This window comes from Octodon degus, unplaced genomic scaffold (genome assembly GCF_000260255.1).
Source record: "Octodon degus isolate 3935 unplaced genomic scaffold, OctDeg1.0 scaffold00073, whole genome shotgun sequence".
NCBI lineage: Eukaryota > Metazoa > Chordata > Mammalia > Rodentia > Octodontidae > Octodon > Octodon degus.
Window position 1 is genome coordinate 11,111,045 of NW_004524649.1, and position 18,331 is coordinate 11,129,375.

At 36.6% G+C, this 18,331-nt stretch overlaps 1 protein-coding gene across 1 annotated transcript in view; it reads right to left on the reverse strand.

Moving 5' to 3' along the window:
* Nucleotides 1-17,849, reverse strand: part of Macrod2 (MACRO domain containing 2) — a 1,506,514-nt gene extending 1,488,665 nt beyond the window's left edge. Inside the window, exons 1-4 of the mRNA XM_023720132.1 lie at nt 17,793-17,849; nt 15,460-15,536; nt 15,281-15,357; nt 14,677-14,793 (exon numbers count right to left, since the gene is read on the reverse strand). Of these exons, the coding sequence (XP_023575900.1) occupies nt 14,677-14,793; nt 15,281-15,357; nt 15,460-15,536; nt 17,793-17,849 (328 nt within the window). The remainder of the gene's footprint in view (nt 1-14,676; nt 14,794-15,280; nt 15,358-15,459; nt 15,537-17,792) is intronic.
* Nucleotides 17,850-18,331: the final 482 nt, after the last annotated feature.

An 18,331-nucleotide genomic window follows, 5' to 3' on the forward strand; every position in this document is an offset into this window, starting at 1 on the left:
GAATTATCAACAGAGTCCTGCAATATTTTTTTAGGAAAGACCAATGTTTAGAAGTTTACATGAAGAACATGAAAACCCACAAAGAGTCTTCAGTGTATTCTAGCCAAGATAAAATGAAACTGAAAGAAAGTGACCAATTATTTAAGTGTTCATGTAGATTGTCAGAAAGTTCTAAGTAGAGAAAGTAACCATGGAATATATGTAAGTATAATAGCATGCAAAAATACAAAAAGCAGGACAGGCAAGATAGCTCAGTGGTCTAAGAGCTTGCATGGCAAGAGCAGGGATTGGGGTTCGATCCTTAGCATCCATCGCATGCCTGCAATCTCAGCACTGGGGAAGCTGAAATTAGGAGGATCACTAGGAGTCTGAGCCATGTAGGAAGACCCAGTACCAAATACATAAAAATTTAGAAAAAAAAAAAACAAATACAAAAAGCAGAACATAAATCTGAGTGCCTGTGCCTAGACAAATCATTATTACTGTACTTTTTTATTTTTTCCATTGTAAGAGTAAAACAAAGGGCACCAATTCGCACTTATATTTTGCATATCCTAAATGTCTGTGTTTCAGCATATTTGCTGCTCATCTTTGATGCTGCAGGTGTCATGATACACATAGTCCCCCATGGAAGAGAAGGAAGGAAGACAAGCTGGGTGTCTCAAGGTTTTGCTATGCTACTGAATCTGCTTTTGTTCATTGAAAGCCTGCTCTGAAGTTGGCTACAGCTTCAGTGATCAACCCTTTCTCCCAGAGCTAGAAGAGAGGAGGGTCTTGTTGACTTAGCTGACCTCTAGAGCTCTAGACATGCTAGTTTCTGTTTAGAAAGTGAAATGCATGTTTGGTGTATAGGTTATGACTATATCAGGGCCCATATCAGCATGCATCAAAAAGCACCACAATTCATAGAGGAAAATATATTTTACTACTGTAAGCAATTTAGTTCCCCTATTTAAATGGATTTTGTACCAGTAGATAGAGTGGCACACATGATGAATCCCTTTTTCCCGCTAAGTAGTGAGCATAGAGTTTTGCTCTCTGATCTCTCTCTCTCTCTCACTCGCTCGCTCGCTCTCCTCTCTCCCTCTCCCTCCACAGATATATACATATACACAAATTCATATGGATGAGTAAAAGAACATGCTCGCTCATCTATGTATGAATATATTTGAGAATAGCTGAATGACATACTGATTTACAAAGAGAATTTTAGTCTTCCACTAGATAGATATTCAATTATGGTCTGAATCTCCATTATACAAATTTTTGATATAGTTCTATAAAATTCACTTATAAGAGCATGAAATTTAATGCAACAACACTCACTTGCAAAATATACTGTGTAGAATCCTTACATGAAAAGAAGCTAAAAATAAGTTTTCCTCAAACTACAATGTATGAGTATGTTTTATGTATACACATACACAAGGTTAAAACTCATCTCTCAAAGAATATTCAACCTGTTCCTTCAATATAAAGAAACATCAATCTAATGTTTAGATTTCAAGTTTTGTAGTGAAAATCAATACTTTGTGACGTATAGTTTTATGTACATATAGAAACTCATATTATTAGTATATGTGAAGGAATATTTCTATACATGTAAGAATCAAGTTGTGAGACTTATTTCCTGCTTTATAATAAAAGAAAATTCTATTTCCATCACCAAATTAATATTTTCTAACCACTGACTATAATGCTCTTTCACCTTCTTTCCCAAATAACAATTAGCTCTTAGGGTCTGTAAAAGGAGAGATAGCCCAGCTTGCTTTGACAGGAAATAATAAATAGATTTTTCATGAAGCTACAAGGTCCCTAGCAAGCCATTTGTGAAAAACAAGTTGTAAAGCTTTATTATTTTCAATAAAGTCTCAACAGTTTGAATACAGAGGGAAGACACCAATACTTCCTGCTTTAATACATTTACAATAGGTAAGTTGGTAGCACTTTGGCTAGATTGAGAGACATTGTAAACACTCAAAAATATCGTTTTATTATATGTAAGGTTTGACAGTAAGTTGAACTTGCAAATCATTTTTGAACACAGACTGCATACAAATGAGAAGTTGCCCCACTATCTGCTCATTGGCATTTAGCTGGGCAGGTCAGGACCGGTTCCCAAGTCATCGGAGTTGTCTGAACCTCGTCCATCCTGTTTCATTGCAGCTTCACACTACTGCCTAGACTACAGAGTTTTGCAAAGTAAGAAAGTTATGTGAATGTGTGCAACACAGCTAAAATATTCTTTGCAAATACCATGTGGGTTTGCCCTTCCCATATATGATGTTCCTTCCCTATGCTACTTGTAGTTAGTAACCTGCCACTAGAAGACCAAAGGAATGGAGGGGAAAACTAAGTGAAAATTGAGGCTAGCTCTTCTGTTAACTCTGCTAATGACTATAAGTAATAAAAGTTTACTGCAGACATTTGTGCACAGGTGGGTTTGAATACTTTCCTGGGATGTAGAGATTCAAGAGTAAAATAAGTCCTTACTCTCATGCAGATTATGTCCTAGTAGAGGAGACAAATATTCAACAACAACAACAACACAGAAGTCCAATAAATACATTCTCTAACCACAAATGAGTATGAAGGCTGTGGTGGTCACTAAACCAGAGTAGGAGAACACAGAGAGATGGTGACATGTTAGAGAGGAGAGTCAGGGTAACCTTACTGAAAAACAGCTAACTGTAGAGTGTTCACTTGGGGTCAGGTAGTGTGCTGAGTGCTACAAAGACATTACTTATGAAGTGTTCATCCCCAGTTCTATATAGAAAAGTGGAGGCATAAAGAATCTAAATATGTTACCCAAACCAGACACTGAATTTGGAGCTCAGAATTTAGACTCCAAAGTCATGTTCTCAACTATCTGATACAGGGTGAGAATTAATGGGAAGAATAATTTGAAGAGGAAAGACATCATTAAAGGTCAACATCACCATATATTTTTGTTATAAGAGCATCCAATAAAATTTCCATGGAAAAGAACAACCACAGAGAACCTGAAATTGTAGATTTTTAGTAAGGCTTTATCATGTAATTATCTGTGTTATCCTGGCAAGTCACTCTTCTCATTTCAGCTCAACTCATTGGTCTCATGTGGGTAAGGTCCCTGTCTATTTTTCACACTACTTTTTTCAAAAGATAAATAAACCCTGTGACATCTTAGGCAGCTACTTACGGTGTACTAAATAAATGGCTTACTCACATACCATGTACCAGATTGTTAGATTGAAATATGCAGTCGATTATTAGGTGCAAAATTGTAGTCTTAAGCAAATAAAAATCCTTGACTATTTTTTAATGGAAGAAACTGACTTCAGCTGCTAAAATAGTGTTTTCTAGATTGGTTGGTTGATTAATTTTTAAGACAGTGTCTGCTTTGACCTGGAATGTGTAGCCCAGGCTGAGCTCAAACTCATGGCGATCCCCCTGCTGCAGTCTCTCAAGTGCTGAGATTCCAGGTGTGCACCTCCATGCCTGGCTGTAGATTGATTTCTATTTTAAAGTACTTTTTTAAATTGTGAGATTCTTCTCAAAAGCTCCACAGTGCCCAAATGAATATTCTCAAGAATAGAGATTAATAAAAACATTGGTAATTTACCATGATGATCATCACAGATACAGGGTTTAAAATGTTGATTCCATTATTTCTGAATGGAATAAAAGGAGAAAAATGTGAATAGAAGAGAAGAGAAGGCTGTGTCATAGTCAATATTAAAATAGGTGTACACGATAGGATGGTACTTGGAGTGTGATTTTAATGTGGCTAAAGTAACAAGTTTGATATTTATGACAATCCGTTAATTTGGCATATGGAGAAATACAGCTCTTGCAGACAAGCAAGATTTAAAGAAATGCTTGTAATATTAACACTTATTAGACATGTAGTTCTCTAAATTATATCACTTTTATGTGCATAATTGTATGAAACGATCTGATAAACATGCAATATAATTCTTCTTGAAGGATACAATTGGATATGACATATCCTAGCCTTTGATCATTCTTCACCTCCAAATTAGTAGCAGAAAGATAACTGAAATTAAATTCACTAATGTAAAATAATAGAGTGGAAATGTCCTGGATAGATGGAGGAGGAAAGCCCGGTCCTTACAACCTGTCTAGCAGTAGCACTCAAATTTTCCTGTCTGCCTACCAATAGACTTCCTGGAACATACAAGGGCCTTCTATCACCTCAAGCCACTTCTAAACTGAAACTCTCAAACTGATTTCTCAAATAGCTCCATGAAATCGCTGGACTCTACAGTCATAAAACATAATATAATGCAGTAGGAAATAGTGTACTGAGGATAATACAAAGTATTTGAAAGGAGTCGTGAATATGTACATGATGTTACAGCATGAATAACAGACTACATAAGGAAAACAAATGTTGGGCATCATGTGCCATGATACTAGAAAGCTTATCCGAGTATATATAAAGGGAGGGGATCTGTAAGATAACACTTTGGCCTCCACAGACTTTCCAATGGAGAACTGACCTCAAATTCGATGCACAATTTGAAAAAGAATTTAAGAAATTATACTTAAGGCTCTTGCTGATGATATTCACTAAGCAAAATAAACACAGACAGGGAATAAATCTTTCCTCAAAATATCACAGGTAGGAAGAGGAAAGCTTCAAAAGGCCCTAGGAAATTATAGGGATTTCACAATAGCATGCGATTAGAAATGGAGCAAACTCTAGGTAGTTCTACAAAATAAAGGATCTAATGGGAAATGCACCACCTGCTACAGCAAACAGATTTAGAAGGGCACTGCTGAAAATGTAAATAGGAAGTTACCTCTGCTTCCCCTAGCTTGTGGCATTAACAGAACCCAGAAGCTGAATTAATATCCTATCATGCTCCTGCCGAAAACAAAAATTTTAAAAAGCCAGGAATGCCTGTTAGTAAAAAAGCATGTGAGTATGAAGACCACAAAAGCAAGTAAATAGTAATACAAAATTGTGAACCCGGTTGCATCATTTTCCTCCCAATGTTTCTTTACTAATATGAAATTTGGTCTCTCTCTTGTTCTGTCTCTTGCTGATAAATTCTGTATTCGTAACAGTTGTGCATCTAGTATGCTATCTATAACAGAAGTAGAGAGAAGATGGGATTGTATTTCTTGATTTTAAGATCACAGAATAAGTGACATTATCTCAAGTCCTATTTCATATTCACCTTCCCTTTCAGGCCTCCTTCCACCCAGGAAGACAATACAATGTGGAAATATGATAGATTTCAGCAAATAAGCTAGCACACTTCTTATCCTGCTTATAAAATTCTTGGCAGTAGTTGCTATACTATTGTGTACCTGTTTATTGCTTTGTCTTTTTTTTTTAAATGTATTTGGTACAGTATCTTACCATCCACCTCAGACTGGTAGTGATCTTCCTGTTTCAGCCTCCCCAGCACTGTGATTACAAGCATGCACCACCACTCCGTCTAGGTGGCTGAGCTCAGCATTTCCGGGGGACGGGGCCCATGGGACATGTAGTGCTGGGGATCAAACCTCCATCTCTGTGCTTGCCTAAACAGGTGCTTAGTCTGCTGAGCTACCTCACTGGCCAGTAACTGTCTGTTGCTGAATAACAAATAACGCTAACTTGAGTAACAAACATGCATTATCTTCCACTTCCTGCAGGTGAGAAATTTGGGAGTGGTTCAGTTGGGTAGCTCAAGCTCAGGGTCTTTCAGTAGATTTTAATCAAGCTATCAGAGCTGCAAATGCCTGAAACCTTGCCTGAAGCTGGAGGAGTTACTCCAAACCAACTTGCATGGTTATTGGCTCTCTTTCAAAGATCCACTTCAAAGCCCACTCACATTGCTGCAGGCGGGCCTTCCTCAGTCCCTCACTATGGGATCTCAGCTGGGGCTGTCTGAGTTCCCTTCCAACAAGGTAGGTAGCTGGATTTCCTCTCCTGAAGGCTGCCTCTCAGAACATGGAAAATGGTTTCACCCCCAAAGTGTATAATGATTTTAATGATGACTCCAAAAAAGATATATCCATATTCTTCACCCCAGAACTTATGAATGACAACTTATTTGTTAAAGAATCTTTGTAGATGTAGTTAACTTGAAGATCTCAAAACCTTGAAATAATGTTAGTCAATCCTAAATCCACTGAAAAGTGACCATACAAAAGAAGAATAAAAGGGGTAGAGGGAAGTCACAGTGTGAAAACAACAGCAAAGATTAAGTGTTCATTAAAATTCCTGTGAGTTCCATTGCTGCAATATAACCTATTACCTTCCAAAACCAGAATCTATGTAATATTTGAAGCAAGGAAGAACAAGTGGAAAGTCAAATCCATGGACTTTCTTTATTTACACATTAGGTAAGGTGATTTTTAAACAGCTCAGTGGTAGACCGCTTTTGCTTTCTGCCAAGATTTTCTTCCAGAGAACAGCATGGCTCTTAGCCCAGATGTCCTTTCCTCAGCGGAGACTTCCGTGACCATCAGCCCCTTCCCCCTTGCTTTTATTCTATTGCCAAGCTCTGTCCTCCTCATATCCCCGGCCATTACGTGAGATACTTTGCACTTACATAATCAGCCCTCTCTGTCTAAGATGCATGATGACAGAGACCTTATTTGTCTTCTATACTATAGTCTTCTACTTTCAAGAAAAGTTCTATGGCTCAGAGTCAGCACTCAATAAGCACAGGATGAATAAGCAAATGAAATATGCCAAGTTTTTTTTACAAATAAAAGTTATGTATCTCTCTGATGTCTTATACTATTAAAATGTGGTACTGTGCATATTCCTTACTAGATTCTGCTGAGACAGTTGCCACTATCCCCAGACAATCAGTCACAGATTTGGAAACTCATGCTCTGAGGTTAAAAAACTTTATGACAATTGGAATATAATGTATTCAGACTTTACCCCAAAACTTCTACCTTGCTGTTGAATATTCCAGGCACAGAATCAACCTTTTATTCTACAGTGCAGATCTTGGTTCCATTGGTATTCTTAACTGAAATACCTGTAATCAAATCAAAAAGCTTTCTAATGCTTGATCTTTGGAATTAGTGATCATTTCTAGGATAATTAATACATTTACAAACTGTTCTGTTGCCTACTTTTATCAAGTCGTATGTGTTGCCGATAGCTCAAGGAATGTTTTAATGTGGAGGGTGGGGTGGGAGTGGAATCTTTATTTAACTCAATACTCCTTATTCCAATAAATGTATCCTTCCATCTCCATGCATTAACTACTGTGGCCCTGAGATTAACCTTTCCTGTTTGCTTCTTCCTGACCTTAAAGCATCCTAAATTACTCAAAGCCAATCTGATGACTTTAATTTATGAGAACACCTTCACACATTCATCTTTTAAATCCTGAAAATGATTATGCCTGCACAACAGTGGCTCTCTTTTTAATCTTAGCTGATAACTCTGATTAAACACATCCAAAGCCTGATTACCCCCAGTGCAATGAATGCCAGTGTCATTGCTAACTACTTATTTCACAGCAGGAATTGCCTTCAAGAGCCAATTTACATTATTACCCAAAATTGATTTACGCTGCTATTTCCTATTGATCACATAGGAAAAAAAGGTATAGACATTGTCCTCTGAAGCTCGGTCGAGATGGTAAATAATACACTAGCAGAGCACGGCTATTGTTCTACACTCAGCTAGTAATGCAACAACATAAATACCAGTTTCTTTAGACATGTAGATTCACTTAAAAGACACAGTTTAGTATTATAAGAGCTGTTCTATCATAAAAGCATGGACTCTATGTGATCAGAATGGGTCTAAAACAATAAAATGTTCAATGGATCAGATACACGTGGGACACTGAGCACATTTTGTACCTGTGCTTTCTTCAGCCAGAATCTCTGAACAAGGAGCATGTTTGGTGATGAGACAACAGATGCTATATGCAGCAGCAGTACTAGCTCTGGCTCTGAGGAAACAGGTAGTCCTAACTTGAGTTTTTCTTTGCTTGGTTTACTACAGTGGCACCTAATGACAAAGGAGAGGTGATCAAGACGATGACATTAATTGTTCCCTTTCTATGGGATATTATGTCAGATACCAAGGATCCCAGGATGCATGAGACTGATGTGACTGCTGCCCTCTTTAAAACATCATACTGTCTGAGAAAATAGGCAATGAACAAATTCTAAAAGTGAGAGCAAGCACTGTCAAGAAAAGGAGGAGCATGTCAGAGCTCTCTTAGGTCTGTGACCCAAAAATATGGAGGACAAGGAACTACTCTTCAGGATGCCCTCTTTCTCTAGCAACAGTCCTCACATTTGCAGCATTACTTGGAGAACTTGTTAAACCAGACTTCTAACTCAGTCAGGCCAGGAAGATGGCACAAACATGATATCTATAGCAAATTCCCAGGAGATGTTGGTGCTGCTGTTGCTGTAGCTGCAGGTTTTATAATCTTTCTCCCTCCCTACCTCTGCATTCATCATCAAGATCATAGGTGATATGATACATGGAACTGCTTAATGTAAGTGAAAGGAATGGGAATGATGGAGGGATGGCTTTAAGCAGACTAACTTTCTAAAGTACTTCAAGAAATCGAACCAATCAAAGTTGATTTTGGAAGGAACAATCCCATCCTTCATTTCTGGGTGAAAGGCGATTTTATGTTCTTCAAAAGCCATTTTTTCTTCATGTACCAGAAGCCATTCAATTGTGGAAGGGGCTCATGAGAGCCCTCAGGTCCCCATCAAGGCTGGCAGAGTTGGACTCTTAGCAGCAGGCCTTCTCACTGCTTTCACAATCAGACACCTGCCGGGAGAGTCCACGATGTCTGAAATCAGGTCACGCTTGCCAGAGAACAAACTCAGAGTCATCTTATGAGATAAAAAATGAAATTTCTAGAGGCCTTCAGGCTCCCTTTCAGCATATTAGCTAAGCCTACTGGAGAAAGCCAGAAGTACAGATTTATTGCCTAATACTCTGTTTTTTTAAACTAATTCTCCCTTCAGAGACTTGACTTACTTCCTGGTTCTGGTCCTACTGAGAAAAATGATCATTTTTCCCCCATAGGAATTATTTTTCAAGGTGGCCTAATTATTTGAAAGATCAGGAAGGTTTCAGATCATCTTCCCAAGGGGATGCTTCCTTGAGGTAATATGAACTGCCCCCCCAAAATAGATGTTAGGAACTTGGTCTTACTTTTTTCAATTATTAACTGATTAAGTTACATACATTAAATAAAATTCAATAAATATTTAAGCTTTAGAATCTTATTGTTTTCCTTTATTAGAAGATTGTTGTTGACAAGGAATTGGCAATTTCTTTCAAAAAAGGGTAGAAGGAAATGTTTCAGGTTTATGACTGTATAATCCATGTACCAAATACTCAGTTCAGTACCACAAATAAAAGCATAAACAATATGTAAACAAATGGGCATGGCTGCATTCCAATAAAACTTTATTTGTAAAAAACAGGTAAGCAGGTCTGACTAATACCTGCCATGACTATCTCCCTGGTTTAAGGGTGCTTGGCCATTGCCATGCCTCTACTATAGGTTTACTGTTATTGGGAGCAAAAGATTTAACCTCTCTATGCCTAAGTTTCCCTTTGTGGTAGAAGAAAATGTCATTATTTATCATGTCACTTCAGGTATTTCCAAAAGACTGATGAACAACTGTTTAAAAGTACTATGCTTTCTTGATGAAGGCCATGAAAGAAGTACTAATTATTATCAACAGTGCCTTTTAAGCTGCTATCATCCGATTATTATTTCATCTGGGAATGCTTCTCACTCATACTACTCACTTGGTATTATGAATACATTATGCTATAGTCTCTCACGTAGTTTTCCTTCCTTCAAATGATTGATGAAAAACAGTGAGTTGGATGCTAATACTACCCTTTGATGCTTTTAAAGGATTAAATGGAAGGGACAAAAGAAATAGACTCCACCATTTTGCCTATACCATCTTTCTTTTCATTGTTTTAAAGATTATTTAGCCTCAAAACCTAAAAGTGGAAAATACTAAAGAAATAGAATACATATGTGAGCTATGCTGAAAATTAAAGTTGATAAAGTGTCTTTTTTTTCCTCATTAGGAGAAGCTCTATGTGGAATAAAATTTTTTAGGATACTTTTGAATGGATATATGATAAAAATGTGATGTTAGAAGCATAGTGTATAACTAACACAAATTTCATCACATCTTATGAATCTTAGAGTAAATTTTCTTTTACACTATACTTAACATCATTATCAACCAGTTTGCTGCTTTTAACTACTAATTCATATCACACGTATTTCTGTAGTATCATTATATATAAAGCACTCTGTTAGAAAGAAAGAATATTTACATGCTTAATAATAAAATTTACCATAAAAAGTTTCTCATTGTTTTAACCTGTAGCGCTATGGAATCTCAAGTAAAAAGAAATCATTTAGATGATAAGGACTTGTTTTGTGGCAAACGGGATACTTGAACATAGTATAGAAGATAGAAAGGATCAAAGAAAGAGCTTTCTAGATAGTCTTAAATATATATCCCATGAACAGACATATAGTACCACTGTGAGCAGTTTGTGTTATACAAAATGTTGCAAGTAGTTCCAGGCATCACACTACATCAGAGAAGGCCCAGAGCAATCAGACTACAAGGCTGTGTTTAAGGAAAAGGTCATCAAAAACTTTAAAAAGATTAGAGTAGTTTTAATCTACTTAACAAATATCTTTCAAGCCTCTATTATGTGTCAGACATTCTTACAAACTGTGCTGATACAATAACAGAGGAAGAAGACCTATCCCCCAAAATCTCTACACTTATTGTGTTTGGGAGAGACTTAATAACAAACAAAAGACATAAATAATACAGCATAAACAAAGTAGAGAATCAACTAATCATAAACAGGTTGGTAAGGGTGATACCTTATACCATATTTGAACAAGAAAGCAGACCATAAGGGTATCTGGAAGAGTTTAATTCCAGGCAAAAGAAATGCTAGCACAAAAGTATTGAGGATCAGCAAAGCAGACTGTGAGTGAGGGAGAGTAGAGAAGCAGGTAATGTCAGAAAGGAAAAGGTCACGTCGTATAGAGCCTCGTAGGCAAGTGTAGGGGCTCTGGATAAAGGTATGTTAACCTTACTAGGACTGTGCACAAGGGATTGCAAGAAGGAAAGTACTAGAAGTGGAGGCTATAGCTATAAAGCTATTTTCCAAGAAAAAAGAGTTCTGAAATAATTCATTCATATGATCCTTAGCTCATTTACGTTCACTTGGTAAATAATCAGGAGACACTGTGCTAGACATTGACATTAGAACTGTGACTGAGACAAACCTCAGTTGCATGAAGCTGATTATCATACAGGTGGAATGCTGATTGCATACATAGAAATATCCCACATGTTGATAAGCTACAGAAGTTGAGATTTCATTATGAATTCAAAAAATATCTATAATTATAGAGGAGAGGATTCCCCCAAATTAATTACATAAATAATCCTTTGTCTTCTTATTTCCTTAGTGATCACTTTTAATGAAATATTGCCCAATATTCTTATCACTTAATATTTCTTTTGAGAAAAATGATTGAAAAATATTACTCAATATATTCTTAGCAGTGAAGAAAAACTTGAGTATCTGGGGCTTATCACTCCACAAATCATAATAAGTCACAGAACACAGACTATCAATATAAGTAACTCAAATACAACCATTCATAAGTAGATTAATTTGTCAAGCATATAAGAGTGAAGACCAATCCAAAATGACTAAGTTTGTCTCTGGCCCAGACAATAGTATTTTCGAAACAAATTGCTGATGCATAAAGATATTATCTTTTGTGGCTGGATGACTAGCTTTAGAACCCCTATAATGATAAACCTGCTGTCTCAGAGGACAGATAGGGACCAGTCTTTGCTGTCAAACTGTCATAGAATCATTAAATATAGAGGGGAAAATGATCCAAACAGTATGTAATGAGCTTCCTTTTCATTCTCTTACTACAAAAGCACATCTGTGGGTTGTTAATGACTCTAAAATGGATGAATCAAATTGGTGAGAAAGAAACATATCTCTCAAGGATACGAAAAAGCAAAATGAACACATGCAATGTTTATAAAACACAATTTAAAATACAAAGGTTTATTAAAGTGCTGTGAAATACTACAAAATGACACACAAAGGTAAGTGATCATTGTTTCCTACTCCTTTAATTTATGCCTTTGATATAAATTAATAATCTTTTAAAATATACAGTATAGAAATACCAAGACATTTTCTCAAATAATCTTTGTTTGTGTCTTTTATGAGGTGACGATGCCATGCATACTTGCTAATTTCTATTCTCCCAGCTAAATTTTTATTATGCATACCCTGTGGGCCACAAGACTACAGAATATATATATCAGGCTTTGGTACTTCAGTTCATATATGCCATGACCTGCTCAGCCAGTGGAGTCCTGAGAAGGGGTGACAGGAGATTAGGAAAAATCTAGATGCATACTGAAAGGGAAGCTAGAACTGGTTGGGACCTGACCTCTCTGATGGAAAGGCAGTGACAGCCCAGCCTGGTCTCTGTCTTTATTTATATATATTAAAAAGAGGAGAAGCACTCAAAAGCACAAGGTCTCAGTGTTTTGCTAAGAACACTGAAAATGAAAGATTCTCAAAGCTATCTGTGCTGTCGTCAAAAGGTAGGAACACCAAGGCCAGACATTTGCTGGGCTGGCTTTGCTCTAGTCCCAATGATTTGTTTCCATGGCCGGCCTCTGGCACTATGTGTTTTGGGGCCAGCCTTATCTAGCCCCAGATGGATGATCTCCAGTGCAGCCGCCCCCACAGTACAGATTCTGAGCTGAGTCCTGTGGACTGACTTTCCACGTCTACAGTTTTCATTCCACAAAGACTCACTTGCCCCATGAGCCACATGAATATCACACCTGAGTTCAAAGATGTGACCAATCACAGGACTTTCTGAAATTCAAGCACTAGGTTATTGATTTTAGCACCGCAGTGGCAGGTATTGTGTAAGTCTTCCAGAACACTAAAATAGATGAAAGACATTCAAAGGAAGCAGAATGATGTATTCTGAGGATGGCAGATGGCAGCAAGAGCACAAAATAAATAAATAAATAAATAAATCACACTGCCAACCCGTACAATGGAACTGTCTTTTTATATATGAGTTACCTGAATTTAGAAATCTCAGAGTTGGAAAATTTGAGTTTGTGTCTTAATAATAAGAAAACATTGAATCATTGTGAACCTGGCTTATTACTTGGTTTAAGGTTAGACGCAAATTTGAAAACAGTCAATAATCTGCTCATTCTCAGGGTGTATAGAATAGCTGCAGCATAAAAACAACATAGTGTTAGAAAGAAGAAAGATCAACATTTATAAGCATGAGGCTATATAATCCTGGAAAGGAAAATAACCTTTAACATGCAGATTATGAACATGAGAGTTGGAGGGATAACTGCTGCAAACACACTGTCCACACAGGGTTTATTTGACATAACTATATATTCCAAGGAGTAGTGATAGGCCATTTAGTACATGATTTGATTCTTTCACTAGTTTGTTAAAAACACTAATAAACAAAGAAATATGAGAAGTTATCAAAGGATAAGTTAAGCAGTAAGTGGATGAAATATATTCATTAGAAATTTCCTACGAGCTGTATAGAATTTAGTATTATAATGTTTATAAAAAGAAATGATATTTTAATGTGTCATTCTTTACTAAATATACACAAATTTAAACATACTTTGCAAGTAACCTTTAGAACAGCACTATCTCTCCATTCACACACAGTCATGGAAAATTCAGCCTGAGACAGCCTATCTATATAGAATCTAAACAATATCTTATAAGATTTTTTAAAAATTATTCATTTTATGTTTTTTACTTGAAAATATTAGTTTTATTTTCACACAAAAATGTACTCACAGGTCAGACTAATATCATAAAAATCAGGTGAACAATAAATTGGTGTCTCAATTTAAGGGTCAATGCATGGATTAATGGTACAATGACACCCCTGCTTCCATCCCAAGGCCCTTGAAGATTATGTGATTAAAATAGCTGCACTTTTAATCAGTTTCTTTCTTAGTATTTTTAGTCTATACCACCCAGCCTAGTTGGCTAAATGACTAAGCAACAAGGTCAATGAGATGCAATGCTTCTTTCTACTCTAGTATAATGGCAGTTTTGACCATTCTGCATGCACAGAACAAATGCATTCTCACAGTGACAACCACATTCCATTGACTTTTCCTGAGAGCAAAGTGTGACAGATGCCTTGGCTGTAATTGCCAATCAGCCCTTACATGGCAGCTGAAAATACAATACATCACTTTGATCTCCTTTGCTCTAAACACATTCACAATCAAGAAACCTGAACAAGGAATAAGAATTGGCATCATTTCCAGAAGCTGTCACTTGCAACACTTAAATACTATAACGTATATTTTGCTCATTTTTATTTCCATGCTTCAGAGACACTCTGTTAGAGACCTGAACAAAAAAAAATCAACTGCAGTTTCACACACACACATACACACACAGAGAGACACACACAGACACACACATACACACAAATATAAACACTTGTAATTAACCATCACCACCACCACTTCACTTTCTGATTTTGCACTCAAGGAATCAACCAGGTAATAGTTTTCATATGAGTTTATAACAGTGCTCCAGAAAGCTGTGCTCACGTTTTGCAGGCAGGTCGTAGCCACAGGTGATTTTTGCATGTCCAGTCTCACAGCCATTCAGGTTGCGGCATTCCGCCAGCAAGCAGGGGCCAGCTGCCCTGTGAATGCAGCCGTCCACTAGGAGAGAGAGAGACATGTTAGTCTAAACTTGACAACTTGAAATCAAATGTAAAACTCAAGATGGGAAGAGAAAAGGAACTTAGTTCTCCCTGAAAATCCATAGCTCCATGGAAGAGAACTCATGGTACAAATCGTGTGTGTGTGTGTGTGTGTGTGTGATGTATGTGATTTGTGTGGGAAGCAGGAGTAGAAGAGTAATACAAGTGATTGTTGGCAAATGTTAAACAAATTCTCTTTGGTTGAAGGAGTTTCAGATATGCTGCATTTTCCATTTTCACTGATGTAAACATTCCCCATACACCCAATTTCATATTATATACTCAGTGTCACTAAATATAGACTGGAAAGAAATGCTAAAGCCAGTAAATGTTAACATATCACATGTTTTACAAGAAAAGAGGTCAATAGGAAAGAAAGACACTCTGAAACATTTGTGCTCACCTCAGAAGTGAGTGGGCAAAATTAAAGCTAGCCCAATAAATACCAAATCTCTCCATAATTTCTCCCCACAGAAGCACAACAGAAACAAGATCATGTTTTTGCAGGATATCTGGTCGAGTGCTAGACAACACATAAAGGTAAATTAGGTCTTCACAAACATCCCGTAGACCACTCCCTCTCCCTTGGCACAGATTGAAATAGAACCACTACAGCTCATCTTACGCTGCCAAATTAGTAGATTCTGGCCCTCGAATGCCATCAGGTGCCTTCAGTTCTCTGCCGAGCTTATCTGGCCTTTGCTTTTGTAATATAAAGTTTGCAAATCAAAATGAATGTACTCCCAACTTCTGCAGTGTTTTATAGAACCTAGATTGAAATCCTGTGAGACCTGGGCTCCCTTCACATTGAGCTTTTAGTACAAACCACCTTCAAAGCCACAAATGTAAAGTCAGCAAAAATTGGAACTGTCTGTGACTGAATTGGGGATGAGTGTGCAACTTTCGGGCTCAAAGACCACATGCACATGAAGTAGGAAACTGAGGATTTGGGTGTTTAGGTATCACTGAACAGGCCTCAAAAACAAAAAAGAAACGAAAGATTGCAAACCAGGGGAATGAGAAAGAATCTGAAAATTTCTGGAATTTGGAATCTGAAAACACGACAGATTTTAGAGTTTTGAATATTTCCTCCTCCTTCCCTAGTCCATAACACCATGCAACCCATCATTGCCTTTCATTGTTGTTGTTGTTATTATTATTATTATTATTATTATCATTATTATTTACAGTGAAAGTTCAATGTTGAACAAGTCATTGGCCTTGAGGGAAATATAACTTCTCTGATTTCTAAGTTGGTTTCTGTTGCCATTGAGTGGCTTAGAGATGTCACTTTTGCCCAAGCAAAGGCAGAGAACAAGCTTATCTGTATTTGCTGTATCATTTGCACATCTATAAAGTTTGCAAATCAAAATGAATATACTCCAAACTTCTCTAGTCTGCAGTGTTTCATAGAACCTAGGTTGAAATCCAGACTCGTTACTAGTCATGCAATGTTACAAATTTCAGTTTCCTTAAAACCACAGTCTAATGGTACTAGTACGCACAGTGGTACACAGAATTTGGATGCTATTGTGCATGGTGGGGCATTCAGCATATTGTCTAATCTAATGTTACGTGCTGCACTGATGACAGTTATTTTAAATATTATAAAAAAGTTTTGAAAGATTTTTTCCTTTTTTGAAAATAGGAATTATAGAGAAGTAAGTAGAATATGAAAACTACCATTCACTCTGCTATCCAGAGAACTCTTCTATACTCTGATGAGCATTCTCTCATTGTTTGTGCACACTTACATCCACAAGTTATTCTCATACAAGAATAGATGGATTTTTAAAATTCTTTCAATCAGCAATTTTATTTTTAAAATTATAGGATATGCTTTGAGACCATAATGCTTAGCGAAATAAATTACACACACACACACACACACACACACACACACACACACACACTTAAATATCACATAGTTTCTCTTGTATGAGAAATCCAAAGTATAAATATTTTAAAGAGCAAGAAAAAAAGACAGATGACAGGAATCATGGAGGTAGACCTCTTACAAATAAAGAGATACAGAGATGGAGGGAGAGGAGAGGAAACAGGAGGAAGTAGAAATAGAAAGGATTATGATGAGACATGTACATGTGCAAAAACCCAGGATGAAAGTATTTATTATGCATCCCAAACATGCATTAATAAGTTATTACATTAAATTATTAACATACATGCAAATGATATATTATAACAATGTCACTGTTGACTATAACAGTGGAAACTTGGAACTTCTCAAGTGTTCACCAACAGGGAACTAGTTAAGTAAATAAAAGCTTATATATAGCAGAGATTAATATGAGTTAGTTATTAAAAGGAATAGACCAACTGTGTAGGTAAACAGACTCTTAAACAAGAAAATATTTCTAAGTGAAAATGCCAGATTTAGAAGGACACATAGATTATTATCGCAATTTTGGCTATAGTCATGTACACATGCATATATACATGTATGTACGTATACATGTGCAAGAACTGGAAAAATATAGACTGTTGATTGTAGGATTATAGCATGAGAAAAAGAGGGTTGAGACTTGGGGACAATTTATGTCCTAATTTCTCTGAATTTTTTTAAAAACAACTTCAAGAAAAGCAGCTTTACGAATAGTTCTACGTAAAGTGATAATTACTTAATTTGAAATAGATAACTAAAATTCAGTTTGTCAGTGTACTTTATATACTGTCAAATATTGTCTGTATTATTTAGATTGACATCCAAGACAGTTTGCAGATATCTAATTATTAAACTCTTCATGGTTATACTGTTAATCCTAAGTATGTTAGGGCAATGAGTGTCTATCTGAAGAGATATTTAACAATAACGATCATAGGATAAATGGATTGAATGCAGCTCCCTGCCAGGTACTAAACTGAGGATACCCTTTTAGGGTGAACACTAAGTTTATCATCTTCATTTTACGAGTGTTTCAATGTTAGCAATCTTCTTACATTCACAAAAATTGGCAATGTGATGGAGAGTCCAGGTTTGTCTGATGCAGCAACCATGCTCTACCACTATTATTCACTCCCTTGGTCTCAAACCTGGGTTTTATGTGAGCTCCTAAGTTAACTTATTGAAACACTGTGCTACATTTTTAATATTAGTCATTGTATTTATGACTTTTTTGTTTTTGTTTTTGTTTTACCAGGGACTAAACTCAGGCCCTTGTACTTGCCAGGCCAAGTGCTTATTCTACTGGGCCATCTCCCTGGCCCCATATTTATGACTTTTAATGAACTTGTAATCAAAACTTTTACTTAGTACATGTTCTCAATGCCTACTAATTACATTCATCATGGAGAATTGGTACATATATGTTGCACAGATATGAAGTGTACAGTTTTGATGCATTTGAACAAATGTTTGCTCATGCTTCTGTGATGTCTGTAAAGATACTATATATCTTACCTCTAAAAGTTCTCAAGGTCAATTAAGACTCAGGACATATGAGAACTTGCACTGTAATGTCATATAACTCAGAAGTGTC